Source organism: Lethenteron reissneri, chromosome 58 (assembly GCF_015708825.2).
Source record: "Lethenteron reissneri isolate LAM-NWPU_2019-01 chromosome 58, ASM1570882v1, whole genome shotgun sequence".
In the NCBI taxonomy this organism is placed as follows: Eukaryota; Metazoa; Chordata; class Hyperoartia; order Petromyzontiformes; family Petromyzontidae; genus Lethenteron; species Lethenteron reissneri.
The window spans coordinates 2083892-2110750 of record NC_083836.1 but is presented as its reverse complement, the minus strand read 5'-3'; the positions used below and the strand labels follow the sequence as shown (position 1 = coordinate 2110750).

At 51.5% G+C, this 26859-nt stretch overlaps 1 protein-coding gene across 2 annotated transcripts in view; it reads left to right on the top strand.

The window, feature by feature from the left end:
- Positions 1 to 1693: 1693 nt before the first annotated feature.
- Positions 1694 to 26859, top strand: part of LOC133357641 (phospholipase D1-like) — a 107701-nt gene continuing 82535 nt past the window's right edge. Inside the window, exons 1-2 of one of the 2 annotated variants that reach the window (XM_061575706.1) lie at positions 1694 to 1982; positions 15575 to 15695. In XM_061575706.1, coding sequence (XP_061431690.1) covers positions 15594 to 15695 — 102 coding nt within the window. In that variant the 5' untranslated portion in view covers positions 1694 to 1982; positions 15575 to 15593. The remainder of the gene's footprint in view (positions 1983 to 15574; positions 15696 to 26859) is intronic. The other variant, XM_061575707.1, reaches the window with a different exon arrangement.

Below are 26859 nucleotides of genomic sequence, written 5' to 3'. Positions count from 1 at the left end.
GTGTTACAATGTGTTACATTGTATATGAAAGAGGGCGTGGGTCAACGGGACTTAACTATGGGGAGCGGTAGCGCTACGCTGCGCTACGAACCCGGCGGACCCGAGTTCGATTCCCGCTCACGACCAACACCGGTGACGATTATCTGACCCGGTCGTGGGTTTCCCCTAGATCGACTCAGCGGTGTGTAAGTGAAGGAGGGGTGAATGTGCGGACTTGCGTATTGCCCGCTTATTTATTTAAGCGAACGGCCACACACTAACGGGGTTCGCTACAGTCTGCTGAATGTGCCGGATTGTGCTCTTGGCGAGAGAACTCCACACCACGATCCTTCCGGGACCCCTTCAACCAACCAGAGCAACGCTCCTCACGCAGTGTAACACGTGGTAGGAGGCTTTGGCGAGCAATATTATCCATAATGCAGGGGGAGGGGGGTTAGATCGTGTAAATATATAAATGTGTCGTTAAACCCGCCACCACCCGGCACAGCCAACTAGTAAGGGTTGTCACGTAAACAGACCGTGGCCAATTCGTCACTAGTACAGCACTAGTGTGTAGTGTAGTGTATAGTGTAGTGTAAAATGTAGTGTATAGTGTAGTAGTGTAGTATATAGTGTAGTGTATAGTGTAGTGTGTAGTATATACTGTAGTAGTGTATAGTGTAGTATATAGTGTAGTGTATACTGTAGTAGTGTAGTGTATAGTGTAATATATAGTGTAGTGTATACTGTAGTAGTGTATAGTGTAGTGTAGTATATAGTGTAGTGTATACTGTAGTAGTGTTGTGTATAGTGTAGTGTATAGTGTAGTGTATACTGTAGTAGTGTATAGTGTAGTATATAGTGTAGTGTATACTGTAGTAGTGTAGTGTATACTGTAGTAGTGTAGTGTATAGTGTAGTGTATAGTGTACTAGTACAGCACACCGGTGTGTTGGCGAGAAAAAGCCGCGACATTTACAAACTGAGTTCGACGTCTCGCCAGTAATTATAACAATCAGTCGCCTGATGAAGCGAGATGTAATTTCTGGCGAAACGTCGTAGCTCAGATTGTAAATGTTGTGGATTTGCTCTCCACCACACCGGGTGTGCTGTACTAGTGACGACTTTGCCACGTTCTGTACAACACCCTCGCTAATCGGCTGTGTCGGGTGGTGGCGGGTTTAACGACACATTTATATATTGACGCGATCTCACCCAAAAAAAAGCCCTCGCACGCATTCACATTGAGGCGTAAACACGCGGCCTCTGGCTGGGCCGTCGAACCAAGACGGCCACTACCGCATCGCACGGCGCTTTCAGCCACGCTTCTGCGGCCGTCTGGAACGTTCTTCCTTCCGCTGTTCGGCCGCCTCTGGGAGCTATGATGCACTTTTAAATCATCATCTAGATCGACAAACTCGTTTCTTTAGAACTGCTTTTTGCCTGTGTTTTAGCATTGTTGTCATTCGCCCCGCACCTCCGACTACGTACGGTGCGAAAGAAGTTCAACACACATTGAGGGCGCGGTAGCGATTTCTCACGTGCACCCGCACGCACGCCTCCAGTCAACACCTCCCCACTCTCTTTGCCTCGTCTCTGTAACCAGACCCAGCCCTATTCAAACCAACCCTCTCCATCCCTGCCTCTCTCCCAACCAAACTCCGCCCTACGGCTGCTCACTCGTACCCTGCCTCTATACCCTTCACCCCCTCCCCCCCTCGTCTCTCCGCCTCTCACTCTCTCTCTCTCTCCCCACATACACACTGGGTTGGCTGTTTCCATCTCGCTGTGCGTGTTGTGTGTGGCTTGGAGCAGCAGAGGCGGGATGCGGCGGCGGTAGCGGCTGTGTGCGTTTGTCGCCGGTTCATCGGACACGACTCCACTCAGAAGTTCGAGTTGAAGAGTTGGGGCCCATCACCCGCATCTGCTCCACAGCTGGGTCCCACCCTCCACATTCCGCTTATTCTCTGAGCCTGTGGCCAACCATCTCGGCAGCGACACCCGGTAAGAGCCGTAACAACAACAACATCGTCGTCGTGAGAAATCTGATGCGGTGTTTTTTTTTTGGTCTTCGTGTTTGGTAGCAAACAATATATATAAATGTTGATACAAAATATGAATCTCTCGCTGGTATTTGAACGAGACTGGCTGCCCGCACATTCCACCCACCGCTGAGCTCCCACTCTGAGCTCCCACTGTTAAACAGGAAGCGATACACACGCAAACCTCACGTTTTAATAACTTACATTGAGAGAATTCGAACAGATGCGGTCAGTGCGTGTGCGTGACCGTGCGGGAGAGAACGGAAGCTGTAGCGGTCAGCGCAACGCGGCGTTACGAAGCCCGGTTTCCACGGCGAACAGCAGGCACGGTTATCTGTACCCGGTCGCGGACCTCCCCTAGGTCGACTCGGCCTCAAATGAGTAGCGTGCGCAACATCGGTGCCGGGGAAGCAAAGACGGCCGGGCACGGTGCTGGCCACCCATCCCGTTCGTGTGAAGTTTCCGGCCCTGCGTAGATTCTCGCTAGCAACACTTGCCCCAACAGTCTGCTAAAAACAAAAACATCTATACGTGGGATCTTTGTCTTTGTGAACGTAGGCATCGACGGCTGTGGGTTATTCGTCATGCTTTCGGGGGTCTCTAACCCTCTGCTCACAACCGTGAAAACCCCTTCACGATGGGCGGGCCCGGGTAAAGCTGCACGGCTGGTTATTTTATTTTATTATCTACGTCATAGCCAGTTCGTCCGTTCACCTTGGCCTTCCTTCTGACCCCCCCCTACCCTTTACGTAACGTCATCGTTCACCACTTCGAGAATTTCCAGCTGGTGCAGACACAATGGGAGGCCCGATTGATGCCTGGGTGCGGTCGAGGGACGGCTCCCGATTGGTCCACCACAGTTCGCACGCTGACAATGCGACCGATTGCTGCTCACTCTCTGAGAATGAGTTGGAGGCTTGACTGCTGAACTTGCTGTGTGCCGCTAAGAGGGTGGAGTGGGGACTTACCATCAGCCCCACAAGCACAGAGCACCTGCCTGGGTGTGTTATGTCATCAAATACTCTACCCCCTTAACGCAGAATGAGTTATGGAGCAAATCTTGACTTAAAGCTTTCGTGACTGCAGATTATTTGACGAGTTATGGAGCAGTTGTGGAGATGTTTCTACACGCGGACAGTGTGCTCGTGGTCAGTTCGGGTTCGACAGCGGAGGGTCTCACTCTACACGAGTCGAGCGGCATCGTCGTTTCTTCAGCGATGGTGTGCGTCTGCCAGTCATCTCAGTCAGTCAACCCACGGCACCTGCGGGGTCTGCCCCGTGACCTGCTGCCAGCGAGCCTTCGACACTTCACGTGGCCTCACAGAGCACCTTGTTAGTAGAGAGTGGTAGTCTAGCGGTGAGCGCGCTGCGCTACGAACCAGGCTACCCGAGTTCGAATCCGCTCACTGACAACACCAGGGACGATTATCTTAACCGGTTCTGGACCTCCACCAGGTGCGATGTGTACTTGGTGCGGTGTGTAAACATCGCCACTAGGGAGACAAAGGCGGCCGGGGGTGGTGCTAGTCGCCCAACCCCCACGTGTGCCGTGCCGGCCTTTATAGGTGCTCGTTAACAGCACGTGCCCCAACAGTCTGTTAAAGGCTATACGGGGGATCTTTGTCTTTGGTACAGTGGCGCATATGCGTGCCATGCATCTTGCTGATCGCTTGTGGTAGACTGCGGTTAATGTAATTTACAACTGGGGCTTTTATTCATTATCTTGTGATGTTTATCAGCCTATCGATTTTAACTGATACTCGATGGCACCCTTTCAATCAGGAAGCTACAGTACTTGGGGCCGCGGGAATTCTCTCGTTTCTTTATTACACGCACAGGCTCCGTGGGATGATCGGAGAGAGCGCGGTGGAGATGCGACGGAAGTCTTAAAATGAGAGATGTAGGCAAGAGGCAGAGATTGGGTAGGATGAGAGGAGAGAGAGAGAGATGCAGACGAGATATAGATGATAACTCTTTGGTTCTTTCGATAAAGTCACGTATACAGATAAAATAATAAATTAAATAATAGCATACGACGTTTCGATTGCAACACAAGCAATCATCATCAGGTAAACGTCGTATGCTATTATTTAATTTATTATTTTATCTTTATACGTGACTTTACCGAATGAACCAAAGAGTAATTCCTGCAGTCACGAAAGCTCCAAATTAAGGTTAGATGATAACTATTTATGAGCTTATTCAGCAAATTGTATTTTTTAATGCTCATTGGCTCTTAATCAACGACAGCATTTTTTGAATCACTCATGGGCTCTTGTAGATCGTTCTAGGGCCTTCTTTTGAGCATCGTGGGACTCGGCGCGCTCTGCCGAGTCTGTTAATGCCACCCTCTTCCTTACCTTGCACCGCCACTGCCAATGGGAGCCACGCCACCACTCCAAGTCCACGGCTCTCGTTCGTGTGGTTACAGTCACGGCCAGTCTGCATGTCGTGGACTTGCCAAAGCGACGCATTAATCCACTGGGATTTGGGGGGGGGGGGTGGGGGGGATATTGGGGGCTCCTACCTCTGCGTGAGTTCGCTCAATCAGGCAGCAAAGGTGGCTGCAATTTGCGAGATATTTACGCCGCGTGAGAAGTAATTTATGTGTCCCAGCAAACTTGCGTTCCTCATTTGTTTTTATTTCGTGGAAGGAAACTCCACGTGTCTCGCTTGCGTGCGAGCTGGGGAGGGGTAGGGGAGCGGTGGTGCAGCGGTTAGCAGCACGCTGCACAAAACCAGCGGGCAGCTCCAATTCCATTGTTGGGCCCACTGGGGGTGCGAGATGCAATTTTCTGCGGGTGCGAGACACGGCCAGATATACGTTTCTAGAAGGTAAATAATCGAAAACACACATTAAGCACGGGCACGGTAAGTAACAACTTTGTTTCATCAAACCCCTGTGTATTTATTAACATTATAAAACATTTTTACGATAGGGAACCGAATGGCTTGCAAGGCTGCAGTTAAAGGTTAGAGCGGTTAAACATTCTTTTCACGTTGTTTAACATTGACCGCATCACGCCCCGTGTCTCTTCCCTCCCCCGAGTATCTGTACGCCTCCCCCGATACTGGATTGCGTCTGTCGGTGGCACATTCGCCAACCCCCTGCCCGCATCGTCAAGACCAGCGGGCCCCGTGTGACCCTCCTCCCCCACCACCACCACCACCACGTTCCGTGAACAGAGAAAGCGAGCCGAGCGAGCCGAGCGAAGCAGAAGTCCCAAGTTCCTCCCTTGCGCTGGGCCTCCTCGTTCACGCGGCCCCGTTCGCACCCCCCGCCCCCTCTCTCCACACGCTGCTGGTGGTGGGGGAGGGCAGGGGGGCGAGGTGGGGGGAGGGCTCCCTGTGGCTCAGCGATGAAAACTTAATGTGGTCGGCGGTAATTGTCCGACGCGGCCAGCCCCTGCCGCCCACGGGCGGCGGTGGGGGGTGTGACGCTGCCCCCAGGGTGCACATGGCCAGGCCACGTGATGGTAATAGGCACCTCGGTGCGTGTGTGGGTGGGTGTCACTCCGCTGCTGGATGGAGGGACCTCCGTGTACCTGGCAGGGGGAAGTGGTCGATATGGTTATTCTTCTTGGTTCTTTCGGTAAAGTCACATAGAAGGGAAATAATAAAATAAAAAAAATAAAACATAATAACCAAATTCTCACTGAGAATTATTTTATTATGTTTTATTTTTATTATTTCTCACGGAGAATAATTTTATGTTTTATTTTTATTATTTTATTATTTCCCTTCTACGTGACTTTACCGAAAGAACCAAGAAGATGAATCCCTGCAGTCACGAAAGCTTTAAATCGAAATGATGTGGTTATTTTTTGACGCGTTGTTTCCGGAGCAATAGCCTCGCGGAGTGCGCACGCGATTATTTTACCTTTTATTTTAATTGCGCTTTACAAGGGTTATGCGTGGTACAATGAGGGTAGCTAAAAGTGATGCGGTGAAAAGGGATGGGAGGGGGGGTATAGGGAGGGCGATCAGTGGGTACGGGAATTAAGGGGGTGCCTAGGGATGGAGAGGAAAGGATGGGGCCAAGGAGAAGAGGTGGGTGGACGTCTTGACGGAGGAGTGGAAACGAGACGAGGGGGGGAGGGTGCTCGTCGCTTCACGTGGAGGCGAAGTTTGTTCCAGTCCAGGGCGAGGGGGTGGCAAGTCGGGGAAAGAAGCCGAAAAACGGGGATTGTGCACAGGGAGAGGGGGGAACGGTGAGGAGGAGGAGGGGGATGGAGGGGGGGAGCGAGGTAGGGTGGGGGAAGGCCACGAAGAGATTAAAATACCGGCGTAATTTGTAGTAAATTTGGTTCGTGAATGCCCGCGATGGTCACGATTGCGTGGCCGCGTGCCAGAGGGAGCCGGAGTGCCCGGGGGAAGAACGCGGGGCGCAATGATCCACGCCGCGTGACCTCCACCCACCCACCCGACGACACCCGACTGGTTTAAAAGGACGAATCGGGCCTCAGCCTCCTGGAGAATTATTGCCGAGTTGCGATGGGGACTGTTGCGTGCTCGTTTCGTTTCCGAGCGCATTCAGAGAGCGCGCGCAGAGGGGAGGGGGTGGGGAGGGCCTTGTTCAATTCGTATCCGTGAGAAGAGAGGGGGAGGAAAAACGCTGTGAATGAGGCTTGTGTGTGTGTGTGTGTGGTGGTGTTCTCTTAGCCGCTAGAATTCTAAATGCTTGGGAGCTAATTAAAGTCCATTAATGCGGCGAGCGTGAGCGTAGACAGTTCCAACGCTCATGTCTTGTGGGTTTTTTTGCTTTCGCGATGAGCGTTACGGCTCCACGCACACGCGCACGGATACATCGCGTCAAATGTATGCAACAGGGATCTTTGAAGTCGCAGCCTCCGTTTATACATCCACACAGAGCACATTCAATACTTGCCCGCTGGTGGCGGCTGGTGGTGGGGGGGGTGAGCAAACTACACACAAATACTGAATAAAAATGTATTGCTATTATAATGTTTCCCAGGTTGTTTTCGGTATTAGCCTTCCCCTCTGGTAGCCACTCGAGCACATGCAGTCCCCGCGTTACGGATATTTCTCGGGAACCTAACCCTTCCGTAATCCGGGGACTGCCTGTACTTGTGTCGGGGTAATCGGCACTACCCACCCTGTGGGCTGATAGCTCTCCCTTCTCGTCAACAGGGATAATGACCATGCAATTAGGTTTTTTCGGTAAAGTCACGTAGGTAAAAATTTTTTAATTAAAATTAATAAAAGAAAAAGAAAAATCACGCCGTTTCGGAGGCAACACAAGCTTCCGTCTTCAGGTGGAACCGTCACAGCATGCTTGCCGTATCAAGTACTTGACAGAAGCTTGTGTTGCCTCCGAAACGTCGTGATTTTTATTTTACTTTTATTAATTTAAATTTTTTTTTTTACCTACGTGACTTTACCGAAAAAACCTAAGAGTATGAATCCTTGCAGTCACGAAAGCTTCAAATCTAGAACTAATGACCATGGCCCAACAGGGGTCAACGACAATCCCTGTGAAACGGATCGTGGGACACATTCCCCGGGACCCCGGGGGTGGGGTGGTGGTCCGGGGGATGATGTCACCTTCCAGAAAGTTCTGGAAGGGAGTTGTGGCTGGGGCGGAGCAAGCCACGAACCAGTCAGTACATAAGCCGGACCTCTCAAGGGTCTGTCTCAGGCATCTCCAAGCCGAAGACTGAAGACCTGGGGCTGAAGATAGGACCCTGAGCCCGAAGCTCCGATATCCTTCTAAGGGCCGGAGCTCAGTGAGGCCAGTGGTCAGGTCAGCATAGCCTCCCCTCGGGCTCCAGCCGGAGGTTAACGGAGTTCCCAGTGGCAGGGCCCGTGTAGTCCGCAGGCCGTACCTCCCCAGGTATCGAGTTAAAGGGGCCGCTATACCCCTTTGTGTTAGGGACGTTGTATAAGAGCGAAATAAATATCGTGTTGCCTCACAAGAAGTTCTCCGTCGATTTAAACCCACTACACTTGTATAACCGCGCGCACGCAACTTGTTACACAACACGCTGGGACGCGCTAGGACCCACCCCACCCCCCAATCCCAGATGCCGTGGCACCGATCTGAATTGGGCATTCGCTCAAGGCCCCACGGCGCTTGGTGACTTCAACTCATCATGAGCCATGGGAGTAAACGCGCTCGCTTCGCTATGGGATTTATGTAACGCACGTGGGGGGGGGGCAGGGGGCAGGGGGTGGGGGAGGGCCGGGGGAGGGCACAACAGCCGCATTTTCCAGACACGACCATCTTATTCTTTGGGTCTTTCGCTAAAGTCATGTGGATAGGTTCAAAGAAAATAACAAAAAATATAATAAAAACAACTACAACGTTTCGATCGCAACACAAGCGTTCGTCGTCAGGAAAGAACGCTTGTGTCGCGATCGAGACATCCTAGTTTTAATTTATTATTTTTGTTATTTTCAAAGAACCTTTTCTCCGTGACTTTACCGAAAGACCCAAAGAACATGAATTCCTGCAGTCCCGAAAGCTTTAAGTCAAGATTCAACGATCATCTTAGTTCAGAATCAGTATTTATAACTGGAGAAATCCGATGAGCTACAAAGCTCTTTTTCACAGATGTCCGGTCAGCGGCAGGTCAGAACGTTACAACAAACAATAAAAAAAACACACAAAACGAGTGCAGATTATAGGAAATCGCTTAAACATATAAACGAATAAAACTGAACAATGTTTTTTTGTATCTTGCCAGTTAAACCCCACTGAGCTATTGGCTTCTTATTCAGAAGCGACCTGGCCACAAATGACGGCTCAACCAAATGGCTTTTTATCATTTTCAGACGACCCGCAAACTTCATTTCGCATAGCCGAGACATCATGTCACACCGGCCCGTGCAACATAGCACGAACGATATTTTGTATCCGTCGCCGGTAAGAATCGTACAGCCGCACTCGCCCAGTCTCGCCCGCCGTCACAGCGAGCACGTAGCGTCATCGCTGCTTCTACTGCTGTTGTTGTTGTTTGTTGTTGTCTTGGCGTGCGTTATTGTGTTGCCTGCCGGAGGTCTATGTCAGGGGTCGGCAGCCTGCGGGTCCAGAGGCGCGTGCCGGATGATGGCTCTTTAAAGGACCGCTGCTGCTGCTGCTGCTACGTGAGAGTTGTTTATTACGGACCATCAACGTCTCGTGTTCACCGGCAGTGCATTGCGGCTCTTTAAATATTGAGTTGCGTGTTTTTTTTTACTGACACCGAATTCGCAAATAAAAAATTGTCTTCCCCTTTGAAGCCTCCTTTGCCAGTAGCAAAATATGATAATTGTTTTTTTACCCTTCTATCTGGCAACAAAACTGACACCTTTTTTTTACAAGGAGGCATGTTTGCATTGACCACAATACCTGCGGTCGGAATGCAAACAAAAACACAACTCTGATAATGTATGCACTGTCCTTGAAATTGGTTGGTCCACACCCGAGACAGCTTTTCTTAGAGACTAGTCTCACATGGTGTTGGACCAGATGACGCCAAAAGGCGCAGTGCATACATTATCAGAGTTGTGTTCTTTGTTTGCATTCCGACCGCAGGTATTGTGGTCAATGCAAACATGACTCCTTGTTAAAAAGGTGTCAGTTTTGTTGGCAGATTAAAGAGTAAAAAAAACAATTATCATATCTCCCCCTTGTTATGTTGTCTGCGGCGAAACTATGTCCAGCAGCGTCGCTGTTCAACAAAGAGCTTTACAGTTCATCGGATTTCCTCGGGAATAAATACATACAGTACTCCGATTCTGATTGGTTTCCACGACCCCTGGTCTATGTGAACGCCACGTTTTGTTGCGACCTTCAATTATGGGTTTGGGTTTCCCTGCACCTCTGGTGAAACGGTCACCTCCACCAGGCACTGGCCACGCGAGAGAGTGGATTGACCACAATCGTTCCGCTCCGGCTGGCTTTAAGATTCCTATCGTTTTACGCAATCGTGATGGGGGTCTCGTTACCTTTGGGACTTGGGGTACACGAACAGAAATAAATTCCTATTTCAAGCTTTCGTGACTGCAGGGATTCATCTTCTTGGTTCTTTCGGTAAAGTCACGTAGAAGGGAAGTAATAAAATAATAAAAATAAAACAAAAAATAATTCTCACGACGTTTCGGCCACAACGCAAGCAGCCGTCCTAAGGTGAAAACCAGGTCTGTCGAGGCGACAGCGTCTGAATGAAACAGCACACGTGCTTGGAGCATATATATAAGCTGGGTTGGAAGGGGGGGGGGGAAAGGGCGCCTTGACAAAAATAATTTGCATATCGTTGTGGCCGAAACGTCGTGAGAATTATTTTTATTATGTTTTATTTTTATTATTTTATTACTTCCCTTCTACGTGACTTTACCGAAAGAACCAATAAGATAAATCCCTGCAGTCACGAAAGCTTTAAATCGAAATTTAAATCTAATACAGTTAAGGTCCCTACCATACACTGCTGTGGTGGTCACGGCAGAGACGCTGGATGGGTGGTGCAGGTGAGTTTAAGAAACTCTGCCCCCCGCCCCTCTAGCCCCCTCACCCCCCCCCCCTAGCCCCCCCCCCTCTTGTCCCCCCCCCCTCTTGCCCCCCCTCTTACCCCCCCACCCCCCCCCACCCCCCCTGCGCCCCACCCCTCTAGCCCCCCCTCTTGCCCCCCCCTCTTGCCCCCCCTTGCCCCCCCACCCCTCCTGCCCTCCCCCTCTTGCCCCCCCACCCCCCCTTGCGCTCCCCCCTCTTGCCCCCCCACCCCCCCTGCGCCCCCCTGCGCCCTCCTGCCCCCCCCTGCACCCCCTATCTCATTGTTTCAACTGCCGTGCCAGCCGGGAGGTGGAATTGAACCTGCACACTCTGTGATTGCGAGTGAGGAGTGTGAATGCTGCACAGGCTGCTGCACCACCACGCCATCGCCCCCCCCCCCCCCCACTCTCTCTCGCGTCACGGGGTTATCATTCACGGCAACATTGATTAAGCTTTAAGGACCCATTTAATTACCCGAACGGTCGGTCGTGAATAACGGGAAATAGCTGCAGCAGCAGCGACAACAACAACCAACACCACTACGCAGCAGCAGCAACAAAGTAGCAGTCGGGATGAATGCTCAATCCACAAAACGGCTTTGTTCGGACGAAGAGGCATTAAAATTTTAATCCGTCACGGCTTCGTTAGCGGCAAATATTACGGCTTGTCACGTTGAAATAGATACGTCAAATACGTCGTAGCCCCCCCCCCCCATCTCCACCCCACGTCCACGCTGTAAAAGGACCCCCTTTTTGGGAAGTAATTTTGGCAAGAATTGCAGTAGCATCGGGGAGGACAAGTTGACTTGACCATCCCCCGAACAGTAACAACAATAACAATAATAGGTGTAAATAATACAATAATAATAATAAAACATAATAAGATAATTCTCATGCCGTTTCGGCCACAACGCAAGCAGCCGTCCTCAGGTGAAGAACAGGTCTGTCGAGAAGACAGAGTCTGAATGACAGACCTGTTCTTCACCTGAGGACGGCTGCTTGCGTTGTGGCCGAAACGTCGTGAGAATTATTTTATTATGTTTAATTTGTATTATTTTATTATTTCCCTTCTACGTGACTGTACTGAAAGAACCAAGAAGATGAATCCCTGCAGTCACGAAAGCTTTAAATCGAAATTTAATAATAGGTGTGTACCCTTTCTGGCTATAAAACAGGAGGTGTTAAAATGTCCAAACACCGAATCAAGTACCTCAGTAACCACACCACGCTACTTGTGGTGAGCATGCAAACAAGCATGCTCTGATTATAATTGTATATGCCTACACCCAGAGACGGCCTTCAAAGGCAATCCATCTATTATCCCAGCATGTTTGTTTGCACGTTCACCACAAGTCCCCGTGTGTGGTGAGTGCAGACTTGATTCCTTGCGAAAGGTTTTGTACATTTGGCGTTTGAACATCTCAACCGCCTGTCTTTTTTCCAGAAATGTTGAGCCCTGTTCTTGTTTTTCACACTCTGATGCTGGCAAAAATGTCCCCATGGCATGATCGTATCCCTGCTGGCCACAGAGATACGGTCAGGGCAAGCCAGTGATACCTGGCACAGATGGACGTCCGTTCTACTTACTGCTTGCCCCACAACTCCGACCGTCACACACGTCCACCCTGACCACTCCACCGCCCTGATCGCTCAACCGCCCTGACCACTCAACCGCCCTGACCACTCAACCGCCCTAACCACTCAACGGCCCACTCGCATTAAATTTCGATTTAAAGCTTTCGTGACTGCAGGGATTCATCTTCTTTGCATATCAAGAAGAATGCCATTCTTTTGTCAAGGCACTCTTCCCCCTCCAACCCAGCTTAAATATACACTGCCAAACCTGGTGGTGTTTCATTCAGACGCTGTCTTTCCAACAGACCTGTTCTTCACCTGAGGACGGCTGCTTGCGTTGTGGCCGAAACGTCGTGAGAATAATTTTATTATGTTTTATTTTTATTCTTGTATTGTGTTACTTTATTATTTTATTATTTCCCTTCTACGTGAATTTACCGAAAGAACCAAGAAAATGGGCCCACTCGCAGTCGCACTCCTGCACCCGATAACACCGTGCGTAGCAACGGCCATTGACTAAAGATGCTCGCAAAATCCGAACCCCCCCCCCCCCCTTGTCTCAGACAGTCATGCATTATTCATCTTGCATACATTCCCTTATAAATTAATTAATGTGTATCCTTCATTACGCTCTTCAACCCAGCACAGTCTTGTCGAGTCTAAAGGTGGGAGGGGCGGGGCTTTTTCAGGAGGCTGCTGCCATGTCGGGTGGTGGAGGGTTACGACACATTTATAAATAACGCAGTAGGAGAGGGGCGATGTAGCCACTGCGTGTGCGATGACAATCGGGGCGGTGCTCCTCATTGCAAGGCCTGCGGGCCTCTGGCTGGCTCCTGGTGGCCTTTAGTTGCGGCCCCTGAGTGTCTCCCCCCCCCCTCCCCCATCATCATCGTGGTTTCAAATATGTGGCGACTCTCGCACTGATGATGTCTTGGCGGCAAAAGTGGGCCCCTCTGAAAACACCACATTAAGAGTAATTTTCTGGTATTTTTAAATCCTTTATATTAAGTTCACTTGCTTGCTTGCTTGCGCGCTTACGACCGTGCACATCTTTCGGTCGTTTTTTAACCCACTTCCCGTGATCCAATCGAGCTGACATTTTGCACACAGACTCGTTGTGCGTGACAATTCATTTTCGTGAAAAAATTTTCCCAAAATTTTACACTTTTTAGGAAAAAATAAATTATATTTAATTACCAATTGCTTAATGGTGGCAGGCAATCATCTGACCCATAGGTGGCAGCCATCTCAAGCCAGAGGACGAGAGGACTCTAGCCGCCACGCATATAAAGGATTTATAGTGAAAACTTTGTTTTTACGGGTAAATTTTTTTCAGCATCGGGATGGCCTGTCCACTACCGTACCTATTACATACATTGCATGTGGGCTTTTCTTCAGCTATGGGAGGAGGAAACCGGAGGAGCCTGGGGAGAACCCCCTGGCAGGACAGGGGGAGAGAGAACGTACGATACTCCGTCACAGAAATACGCCCTGGTCGGCAATCAAACCCAGGTCCTTCGGTCTGGGAGGCAATCGTGTTAACCCCTGCCACCCCACCACCCTGCCACCCTGCCACCCAAATACTGTAGTGCTACTTACTGCAACCCCCTGAATGGTAGTAGAAACACAATTACAGAATGTTGTATCGATCCACTGCTGGATGAGCAGCCCCCCATCCCCCACACCTTTCGGGACCTGAGTGACATTTTGGCCATACTTCACCACGTTTTGTCAGCGCACGTTGGTGAATGTTGTGGAGCCACAGCCATCGGAGCGCAGCACAGTGTGCGACCGGCTGTGTCCTTCGCTCCGCTCGCCCTCTGCGACAAAACCAGCCACCGCGAAGCCTCCCGTCACTCGCCGCTGCCCACGAGGTGTCCTCCCGCGGCCCCACGAGGGGTCCTCCCGCGCCCCGCTCGCCTTGCGAGGATCTGACGACGGGATCCGGAGCGCGGCACGAACCGTGGGACAGGCGCGTGACGCTGGTGAGCAGAGCTTCACCGAAGTGCCGATAATAGTCTCTTCGCGGGGGGGCGGGGGGGGGTGGAGGTCAGAGGGGGTCAGGGGGGGGCAGAGGGGGGGCAGAGGGGGGGGGAGCCGTGAACATTCAGCAACCATATGTGGAAATGGTCTTCGGCCCTGTTTACGCGATAATCAGAGACAGCAGTAACACACGGTGGCTTCATGAAGACGAATTCGTTTTTTTTCCATGAGGCGTTCTTACCATAACTTCACCACGTTGGCTGAATGGGCACCAGCTTGCGACCGCTTCGGATAGCGCTCGGATGCCACCAATGTTGGCCGACTCGCTAACGAGGCACGCGCCTTGCCCTGATCCCGTGCCCCTACTGGACATCTGTGATAAAAAAAAAGCTTTGTAGCTCATCGGATTCCTCCGAGATAAATACATTTTGTGATTCTGATTTTTGTTGAAAAAAATCTGCATGCACATCCGTGAAGATGTGTTGTTTCCCCCTGGAACTTGATTGACCATACTTGCAGGCTGGTCACCGTGGGTTGGTGGGTCAGGGTGTGGGCAGTTTATTTGTCCTTCGAAAATGTCTCCTGTGTCACGCGTCACTGATTAGCACGGTGCGAAAAAAGTTCAACACACCTACACTGACGCATGCCCAATATTCAGACCACTTGTTGACACGTCCCTGGTGCAATGTGTAACCACGTCCCCTCGTGCAATGGTTAACCACAGAACCTTGTTGTTTGTGCTCTGCTTCTCGTTTACAAGTTTGAGCCTCGAAATATTTTCGTACGAACGGCGCGCTCAGTTGGGGTGCCAAATATTTACACATCTACCGCGACACACTGTCAACTCGCCGCTCATGAGACCAAAAAGGAATTTAATTATGAAATTATGCAAAGACATTCGTGTTTGAGCGTTCATCGCCGAACTTATATTGTTTTTTTTGTCGCTGTTGTTATTCACAACTTTGTTAAGGCGCCACGGTGGCTATGAGATGTTAACTCCCTCGCCTGATATGCAGGAGGTCGTGGGTTCGATCCCGACTCTGACCTCTGTATATTTGAAGTTTGCGTTATTCTCAATCCCCGTGGTGACGTGGAATTTTTTTCAAGGTCTTCCGTTTTTAACCCTCGACATTGAGAATCAACATCACGCGCTTCGAGTATTTGGCTGCTATGCATGGTCCACGTGATGATAGGCAACTTTTTTGTTTGTGGCCACATCGCTTCTGAAAAGATCTATCTATAGCTCAGTGGGGCCTTACCTGGTAAAATAAAACGTAATAATATAATAATATTTTATTATTTCCATTCTACGTCACTTTACCGAAAGAACCAAGAAGATGAATCCCTGCAGTCATGAAAGCTTTAAATCGAAATACTTAACATACTTAACCTATATACTTAACGTCTTTGTCAAGAACAGAATGTGGCCCGAAGAGAAACAAATACGTAATCGTTGACGCTTTGGGTAATGGCGAACGTGTGGAGTTAGTGTTTTGTTGTTGTTAGGCGTTAACAGGTCCCCTGGATGAGCAAGAGGGTGGGAGGAGAATTCCAAAGTGGAGCGGGTGGTGCGAGGGAAGACGAGGAAAGAGGAGTGTGGTGGAGTGGAGTGGGAGCGTGGAGTTGGGTATGTAATGGAGTGTGAAGTGTGGACCATGGAATGGAGTAAGCAGCATGGAATGGAGTAAGCAGCATGGAATGCAGTGCAGAGCGTGGAATTCAGCATGGAGTGGAGCATGGAATGGAGTGTGGAGCATGGAATGGAGTGCAGCATGGAATTGAGAATGGAGTGGAGCATGGAATTGACTATGGAGCGTGGAATGCATGGAATGGAGTGTGGAGCATGGAATGGAGCGTGGAATGGAGCATGGGATATAGAGTGTAGAGAGGAAGTGGGCTCCAGTTCATTGATGTTCACCGAGCGGGTGTGGCATTGGGTCGAACACAACAGAGACCGCGCGCGTTGTGGTCTCGACAGGACGTGGTAGCTGCTGAGGGCGCAGGCAGAGCAATGTCACCGTGCTCAGAAGAGGGAAATAATCGGGGGGGGGGACCATTTAATTCATTTCACCAGGATCCTGTCCAACCATCACGACACCGCTTATGTAACGAAGTGGTGGGGGAGGGGGTGGGCTAAGGAGTTGGGGCAGAGGTCGCAAACGGGTTTTGATTCCTTACCCGTACCCGGCCGGGTATGGGTACCCGTACGCTACCCATACCCGTACCTTACCCGAAATGAGTGACAAACGGTTACTCACCGGTGACTCACGGCCTACCCGTACCCGTACCCGGCCGCACCAGGGTCGCAAACGGGTACCCGTACCCGGCCGAGTACGGGTAGCCGGGTATCGGGTAGGGTACGGGTATCGGGTACCCGGTTGCGACCTCTGAGTTGGGGTAAAACGAACAGGGCACCCACCCCCACCCCCTCATTTGAGGATCCATGACTACGTTACACTCGTATGAACGTTACTACGGTAAAGCAATCCAGAGAATTGGGGGTGCGCGCCGTGGTGGTGGAGTTGCCAGATCGGAACAACCCGCGCTCGACTTGGCAATGAGGACCTCATCCTCTTAGTTCTTTCGGTAAAGTCAAGTAAGTAAAAAATGAAATTAAAATTAATAAAAAATTAAAACAATAACGACGTTTCGGAGGCAACACAAGCTTCCGTCTTCAGGTGAAACTGTCACAGCAAAAAATCTTTAGTTTCACCTGAAGACGGAAGCTTGTGTTGCCTCCGAAAAGTCGTGATTTTATTGTTTGAGTTTTATTTTTGTTATTAATTTTAATTTCATTTTTTACCTACGTGACTTTACCGAAAGAACTAAGAGTATGAATCGTTGCAGTCACGAAAGCTTAAAATCTAGAATGAGGACCTCGCCTATTTCTCTGTCTCAGCAGCAGCGGCAGCAACCACAGTCGATGGCGCGGTGAGGTTCACATTTGGGCCACCCCCACCGCTTCCGAGGATGCGAGTGGTGGCGTGTGAGCAACGCTGCGGTTTCGACCTTCCGCGATGGGGCTGTTCCTATAAAGCGACGGCTACTGACGTGCGCTGTGGGGTCCGTGTTTTATGGTCGGTCAGCGTTGTGGGGTGGAGGGTTTGCTTACTGGGTGAGATTCGGCCTGGCCGGAAAACCTTGGGGCTGGGAGGGGGGGTGGGTGCTGTGGCACGACCACCACCGCCCTCCGAAATAATATTGACTCGGCAACCCCCAAGCAGCCACTGTCTCGTCAAGTTGTGCGTTTTACAGTGGGCGTGGTGGTGGCATTGGTGGTGGTTGTGGCATTGGTGGTGGTGGTTGTGGCATTGGTGGTGGTGGCGGTGGTGGTGGTGGCATTGGTGGTGGTGGTTGTGGCATTGGTGGTGGTGGTTGTGGCATTGGTGGTGGTGGTTGTGGCATTGGTGGTTGTGGCATTGGTGGTGGTGGTTGTGGCATTGGTGGTGGTGGTTGTGGCATTGGTGGTGGTGGTTGTGGCATTGGTGGTGGTGGTGGTTGTGGCATTGGTGGTGGTGGTTGTGGCATTGGTGGTTGTGGTGGCATTGGTGCTTGTGGTGGCATTGGTGGTTGTGGTGGCATTGGTGGTGGTGGTGGTTGTGACATTGGTGGTGGTGGTGGTTGTGGCATTGGTGGTGGTGGTGGTGGTTGTGGCATTGGTGGTGGTGGTGGTGGCGGTGGTTGTGGCATTGGTGGTGGTGGTTGTTGCATTGGTGGTGGTGGCATTGGTGGTGGTTGTGGCATTGGTGGCGGTGGTTGTGGCATTGGTGGTGGTGGTTGTGGCATTGGTGGTGGTGGCGGTGGCGGCGGTGGTGGTGGTGGTGGTGACCACGCCCTTGACCACAAACAAAACAAAACCAGAGCCGCGATGCGCTCGGAGCCAGATCGCGCGCCGGGGCTGCTATCGCGTGAACGCGCTGCGTTGCAGGCAGTGAGTGGTGAGATGTTAACTACCTCGCCTGGTCAGCAGGAGGTCAGGGGTTCAATCCCGGCCGTGACACCTGCTGTATTTTTGGAGTTTGCGTGCTCTGTCTCCCCGTGGTTGCGTGGATATGTTTTTTTTCTCTCTCTCTCTCTCTCTCCACTTTTAGAAACATGCATTGAGATTATTGGGATTATTTTGGTGCTATGAATGTCCAAATGATGGACCACTTTTGTTGAGCTATCATTTGTGGCCAGGTCGCTACTGAAAAATAAGTGAATATCTCAGTGGGCTTTGCCTGGTAGGATGTGGATGGTTTCGTGTTGTATTTGTGTGTTTGTTTGGACGATTTGTTTACCTTTTCTTATACTTTACACTACTATCGCTTTTATACTTCGATTTAAAGCTTTCGTGACTGCAGGGATTCATCTTCGTGGTTCTTTCGGTAAAGTCACGTAGCATGGAAATAATGAAATAATAAAAATAAAACATAATAAAATAATATTTATAATAATATTTTTTTGTATTATATTTTATTATTTTTATTTTATTATTTCCATTCTACGTGACTTTACCGAAAGAACCAAGAAGACGCTTTTATACTGTTTGTTGTTGTAAGGTTCTTAATCGCCCCGACTGGACATCTGTTAAAAAGAGCTTTATTGCTCATCGGATTCCTCCAGTATGAATAAACTATTCTCATTCTGAACTGCACAATGCAGTCTGCTTTGTCCGGCTTCTACTCGGACGCAGTTGAGGTTAGTAAACTTGGGGAGCTCCAGCCAGCCAGGCCCCAACGATGCCATCACAATCTTCTTCATCTCCCGTACGGCTGTGGTCGACACAGAGTAACGACTACAAAACAAGAATAGGTTTCATATCCTTCATGGCAATAAACCAGGAGGTGTTAAGGTGTTAAAACACCGAACAGAAACCTTTTAGGCAAGGAATCGTGTCTGCATTAACCACGCGTTTCTGTTTGGCGTTTTAACATCTTAACACGACTGTTTTATTGCCAAAAAGGGTATGACACCTTATTCTTTTATTTCGATGCTGCCAAGAAAGGTCCATTGTTGGTAACGACTGCAATTTCACATGCAGGCGGTCAAGCGGAGCAAGTGCATCATCATCACCGCCGCCGTGATGATGTCTCCTCCTTCGCATTTGTGGATCGGCCCATCGCGTCGTGATGGACACACGCACGTGGCACCGTCTTGCGTTCCGGATGGCCACGGTCACTCCTACTCCACCTCGAGGGGTTTCTTTAAATCCTCCATTCGTCATTCCAATTGTCCCCCGAACCCCGCGTCGAGTGTTGAGCGGGCGGCGTGTTGCGACCGTGAGGTTGGTGTCGTCTGTGCCCCCCCCCCCCCCCTGGGGGGCAATGTGGTGTTACTGTCAGCCTGGGACACGGCGGGGGGGGGGGGGCGAGAGGAACGCGACCGTAGCGGCGACTGCTCCAGGAACGACAACGGCGGGGAGCGGGGAGGAGGCTGTGGAATGGTGCTAATGGATTTGAGGGCCCACGTGTGAATGGTGGTGCGTCGTTGTTGTTGTCTTTGTTGTTGTTGTTGTCGTTGGGGAGGGAGGGAGGGAGGGGAGTTCGAGTTCGCCGGCCTGCGGGGTGCCTTGACCCGCTGCTTCTGAACGGGTGCCATTAACGGAATGTTTATTCCGACGAACTGTGAAGCTATTTGTAGAACAATCGCACCATAAATTACTCGATTGGGACCCCTGCTGGTAGACCGATGCCCGCTCGCAGGCGAGATGCTGAATGGTTGTCTTGTGCCACGCACGGACAGCTGGCACTGGGCGATCCCCTAGGCCAGTGGTACGCAGGGTGGCTTGCAGTGTGGCGAGTGAGTGGGTGGATTAGTGAGAATGGGTGAGTGTGGATGGGTTAGTGGGTGAGTGAGTGGGTGGGTTAGTGAGAATGGGTGAGTGTGGATGGACTAGTGGGTGAGTGAGTGAGTGGGTGGGTTAGTGAGAGTGGGTGAGTGTGGATGGACTAGTGGGTGAGTGAGTGGGTTAGTGAGAGTGGGTGAGTGTGGATGGGCTAGTGAGTGAGTGAGTGGGTTAGTGAGAGTGGGTGAGTGAGTGGGTGGGTTAGTGAGAGTGGGTGAGTGTGGATGGGCTAGTGAGTGAGTGAGTTGGTTAGTGAGAGTGGGTGAGTGTGGATGGGCTCGTGGGTGAGTGAGTGGGTGGGTTAGTGAGAGTGGGTGAGTGTGGATGGCCTAGTGGGTGAGTGAGTGAGTGGGTTAGTGAGAGTGGGTGAGTGTGGATGGGCTCGTGGGTGATTGGTGAGTGTGAGGAGCGGTAATGTAGCTGTCAGCGAGCTGCACTACAAATACGGCGACTTGAGTTACATTGCTTCTGGGCCTCCCCTATGTTGACTCGGCCTTAAATGAGTACCTGGTGCGGTGTATAAACATCGCCACTAGGGAGACAAAGGCGGCCGGGCGTGGTGTTGGCGACCCACCCCCTCGTGTGCCGTGCCAGCCTTCTTAGGTGCTCGCTAACAGCACTTGCCCCAAAATTCTGTTCAGGCTACACGGGGCATCTTTGTCTTTGTGTGCATGGGTGTGGTGTGTTGTGACCTGCAGCGTGATGGTGGTGGTGGTGGTTGAGGTGAAACAGGCTGCGACTGGTGCAGACCGAGTCCTCGACACCGGTAGAGGAGGCGGGATGAACGAGTGGAGTTCACCGGGACGGTAACCATGGTAACAGCTGTAGCAGAGCGATTTGGGTACGTGGGCGGGTGCGTGGGTCGGTTCGTGCACAGTGAGTGCGTGGATGAGTGCGTGGGTGAGTGTGTGAGTGTGTGGGTGAGTGTGTGAGTGTGAGTGTGGTTGAGTGTGTGGGTGAGTGAGTGAGTGTGTGGGTGAGTGTGTGAGTGAGTGTGTGGGTGAGTGTGTGAGTGTGTGTGTGAGTGTGTGTGTGAGTGTGTGGTTGAGTGTGTGGGTGAGTGTGTGGGTGAGTGTGTGGGTGAGTGTGTGGGTGAGTGTGTGGGTGAGTGAGTGAGTGTGTGGGTGAGTGTGTGAGTGTGTGGTTGAGTGTGTGGGTGAGTGAGTGTGTGGGTGAGTGTGTGAGTGAGTGTGTGGGTGAGTGTGTGGGTGAGTGTGTGAGTGTGTGTGTGAGTGTGTGGGTGAGTGTGTGGGTGTGTGGGTGAGTGTGTGGGTGAGTGTGTGGGTGAGTGTGTGGGTGAGTGTGTGGGTGAGTGTGTGAGTGTGTGGGTGAGTGAGTGGGTGAGGGGTGTGTGGATGTAGTGGGGGTGGGTGGCTGTGTGGGCGATTGAGTGAGTGGGTGTGTGGGTGAGTGAGTGGGTGTGTGGGTGAGTGGGTGGGTGTGTGGGTGAGTGAGTGGGAGTGTGGGTGAGTGAGTGGGTGGGTGTGTGGGTGAGTGAGTGTGTTGGTAAGTGTGTGGGTGAATGAGTGGGTGAGGGAGTGGAGTGGATGTGTGGGTGAGTGAGTGAGTGAGTGGGTGAGTGAGTGTGTGGGTGAGTGAGTGAGTAGGTGAGTGGTGCAGCGTAGCCGCCAGCACCACCGCGACCTCGCCGTGAGTTTTGCGAGTCGGCGTTGCGGCCATTCCGCAAGTCGCCGTGAAGTGTGTGCGCTGCGTGCGATTATTCGAGTGTGGACGTCACTTTGGGGCAATCGGAGCGTGCTTAGCATTGCCAGAAACGGGGAATGTTGCGCCGCGCTTAGCGTTGCAACAGCGCCCAGAAATTGCCACGTGCAAGCACCATCGGCAGCAGCAGCAGCATCAGCCATGTTCGATCCACTGCTGGGTGAAATCCTCCGCAAGCTGCCACCCTCTTTGTGAGATGTCGAGATCCGCCTGGCTCCCGCAGTCGACGCGACCTCTCGGGGTCAGTTGGCACCCTCGGCTGCCACTCCCCAACATTGGCTTGGGACACGGTTCCAACACAGCCCCCCACCCCCACCACGCCTTGAACTCGCGCGCGTTACGCAAAAAACCGGCGGTGCGTCTCCGGTTAATCCCGACCGTCTGCTCGCAACGCTGCTGTGTGGGACATTGCTCTCATTTTCATAACCATCGAGCCCTTTACCGAGTCTCAAGACCCTTTGAAGTCCTGCCAAGTTTTCACAGAGGGGCTCGAGGTGTGGGGGAGACGCTGCTGCTGCTGCTCCAGCTGCGTGATGATCCCAGTCGAGTCATTTATTTTTCAGGGCATTTTTTGAGCATTCGGGATGCGTTAGCCAAGAGCTGTGTGGTTGTGCGCGCTGAGATTACGCGAGGGAAATGGGGAACTTGGAGGAAGCCCCCCCCACCCCCGCCTAGAACACACGGGGGGGGGGGGTGGATGGAGGGGGGGAAGAATACAAACTCCACATACAACGGAGCCCGCGTCGGGAATCCAACCCATGACCCTCTTGTCCCGTCACCCTGCCGCCCAGCGCAGAGATACAGAACACTTGCTGACGGCTTCCCGTTCACTGACGCCGCTGTCCACTCGAATGCCTCTGACGCTTGCGAGCCTTTAAATTTCTCCGTGACCCTGCCCCACCTCATCTCACCTCTCTCGTCTCCTGCCACGTCACCTCCTCTCGTCCTCTTCGTTTCCAATCTTCTCTCTGTCTTTGTCAGCGACTTCTCCCTGTGGCCAATCCCAGTGTTCGGTCCTTTTCCCTCCACTTGAGTCAACTTCTCTGGTACATTGAGCAGCACTGCCCATAGACTCAACACTGTCCATATACTCAACACTGCTAATAGACACAACACTGCTCACAAACTCAGCACTGCCCATAGACTCAGCACTGCCCATAGACTCAACACTGCACCATAGACTCAACACTGCACCATAGACTAACACTGCCCATAGACTCAACACTGCACCATAGACTCAACACTGCCCATAGACTCAACACTGCACTACAGACCTCAACACTGCACCATCAGACTCAACACTTGCACCACAGACTCAAGCACTGCCACACCTAGTACTCAGCACTGCCACCATAGGACTCAAGCACTGCACCATAGACTCAACACTGCACCACATGACTCAAGCACCTGCAACCACTAGACCTCAAGCACTGCACCATAGACTCAACACTGCCCCATAGGACTCAACACTGCACCATAGACTCCAACACTGCACCATAGGACTCAACACTGCCACCATAGACTTCAACAACTTGCACCATAGACTCAACACTGCTGCCCCATAGGACTCAACACTGCCACCCTAGACTTCAACACTGCACCATAGACTCAACAACTGCCCATAGACTCCAACACTGCACCATAGATCAACACTGCCCATAGACTCACACTGCACCATAGACTCAACACTGCACCATAGGACATCAACCCTGCCCATAGACTCAACACTGCACCATAGACTCAACACTGCACCATAGACTCAACACTGCACCATAGACTCACACTGCACACTGCACCAGACTCACACTGCCCATAGACTCAACACTGCACCATAGACTCAACACTGCACCATAGACTCAACACTGCCCATAGACTCAACACTGCACCATAGACTCAACACTGCACCATAGACTCAACACTGCACCATAGACTCAACACTGCACCATAGACTCAACACTGCACCATAGACTCAACACTGCCCATAGACTCAACACTGCACCATAGACTCACACTGCCCATAGACTCACACTGCACCATAGACTCAACACTGCACCATAGACTCAACACTGCACCATAGACTCAACACTGCACCATAGACTCAACACTGCCCATAGACTCAACACTGCACCATAGACTCAACACTGCACCATAGACTCAACACTGCACCATAGACTCAACACTGCCCATAGACTCAACACTGCACCATAGACTCAACACTGCACCATAGACTCAACACTGCACCATAGACTCAACACTGCACCATAGACTCAACACTGCATAGACTCAACACTGCACCATAGACTCAACACTGCACCATAGACTCAACACTGCACCATAGACTCAACACTGCACCATAGACTCAACACTGCACCATAGACTCAACACTGCACCATAGACTCAACACTGCACCATAGACTCAACACTGCACCATAGACTCAACACTGCACCATAGACTCAACACTGCCCATAGACTCAACACTGCACCATAGACTCAACACTGCACCATAGACTCAACACTGCACCATAGACTCAACACTGCCCATAGACTCAACACTGCACCATAGACTCACACTGCACCATAGACTCACACTGAGACTCAACACTGCCCATAGACTCAACACTGCACCATAGACTCAACACTGCACCATAGACTCAACACTGCCCATAGACTCAACACTGCACCATAGACTCAACACTGCACCATAGACTCAACACTGCACCATAGACTCAACACTGCACCATAGACTCACACTGCACCATAGACTCAACACTGCACCATAGACTCAACACTGCCCATAGACTCAACACTGCACCATAGACTCAACACTGCCCATAGACTCACACTGCACCATAGACTCACACTGCACCAGACTCCAACACTGCACCATAGACTCAACACTGCACCATAGACTCAACACTGCACCATAGACTCAACACTGCACCATAGACTCAACACTGCACCATAGACTCAACACTGCACCATAGACTCAACACTGCACCATAGACTCAACACTGCACCATAGACTCAACACTGCACCATAGACTCAACACTGCACCATAGACTCAACACTGCACCATAGACTCAACACTGCCCATAGACTCAACACTGCACCATAGACTCAACACTGCCCATAGACTCAACACTGCACCATAGACTCAACACTGCCCATAGACTCAACACTGCACCATAGACTCAACACTGCCCATAGACTCAACACTGCACCATAGACTCAACACTGCACCATAGACTCAACACTGCACCATAGACTCAACACTGCACCATAGACTCACACTGCACCATAGACTCAACACTGCACCATAGACTCAACACTGCCCATAGACTCAACACTGCACCATAGACTCAACACTGCACCATAGACTCAACACTGCACCATAGACTCAACACTGCACCATAGACTCAACACTGCACCAGACTCCACTGCCCATAGACTCAACACTGCACCATAGACTCAACACTGCACCATAGACTCAACACTGCACCATAGACTCAACACTGCACCATAGACTCAACACTGCACCATAGACTCAACACTGCCCATAGACTCAACACTGCACCATAGACTCAACACTGCCCATAGACTCAACACTGCCCATAGACTCAACACTGCACCATAGACTCAACACTGCACCATAGACTCAACACTGCACCATAGACTCACACTGCCCATAGACTCAACATTGCTGATAGACACAACACTGCCCATAGACTCAACACTACACCACAGACTCAACACTATCCCTGTACATTAAGCAGTCCCCTCCATAAGCGCCTTGGGCAAAGGCGCTCTATCCATGTGAAGTCGAGCGTCGTTGTGGAGAATGTAAGTAATATGAGAGGTCCCCACACAGTCGACTCATCCTCCTTCACGCATCTGCCACTGCGCGTGAAGATAATTTGTTGACACATCACATCAGCCACACGCCCTCCCCTATGGGCAGGCATCCTATCGGCAGCATCGATTCAATACGAGCAAACCTCCGGACCGTTTTCGATATTCAGTGCTCTCATCGGCAGTGACGCTTGCTTGAACCATCGGTTCACATGCAAGCGCACTCCGGGGCTAGGTTTTGACATTGAGTGTCTCATCAGCAGAGCCGGGCATTGCGTGGATTCACAGTGGATGATGTTGGCACAGGAATGAATCTAGCGGCGGTGAAACGGCCCGGCGTCGCTCGCAACGACACCACGGCGGCTAAGAGATGTTAGTGGTAGGAACCTCCTGGTTACACCAGCCCACAGGGGATTATTGTGTCCGTCCGTCCGTCGTGCAGGGAGGGGCTGGGTGGGGAGGGGCTGGGTGGGGAGGGGCTGGGTGGGGAGTGGGAGGGGTGGGCTGGGTGGGGAGGGGCTGGTCACCCCGTGGTGCCCTTATAAAACTCAACGTTTAACCGACTCACGCCGGCTTGTGCCCGCCCTCACAGTCGGCCATTTTTGCGGAATACACCACGCCGCCGTTGACCCTGGCCACACACACACGCGCGCACACACTTACATACACACACACGCACACACACGCGCGCGCACACGCACACACGCACACGCACACACGCACACATGCACACACACGCACACGCGCACACACGCGCACGCGCACACACGCGCACACACACACACTTACACGCACACACACACTTACACGCACACACGCGCGCACACACACAAACACACACACACTCGCATACACGCACACACACACAAACACACACGCACACACGCACACATGCCCACGCATGACATCGGGGCACGGCCAGTTATGTAATGGCATGCATGAGTACGTACATACAACGACAGCATCACTTGCCAGACTCTGTTAGTCATCGTCATGTACAGACGGGTAAAAAAAAAACATGTTTTGGGTGGAGCAGTAGTTGTGGGTGCTGCGCTATGCACCCAGCAAAACGACGCGTCGATTCAGTGATAATATCGTAACCGGTTCTGGGTTCTCGCCCCCCCCCCTCCACCCATCACCGACCAGCGTGGTGAAGTATGGTCAAACAACTCCCATGCCTTGAGGCCACGGTGTGGGGCGGGGGGGGGGGTCCATCATCCAGCGGTGGGTTGATGACCGAGAGCCGTGCAATGCGGGCTCGTGGAAGCGAATTTCGATGAAGGAAAACTGATCAACTCCGACAGAACAGACAGAACAGTGAAACAAGACGCTATGAAGGGTACAAATACTGAAGATTGCCCCCATTGAACGTGTAGAGGCTGTTGGGGCAA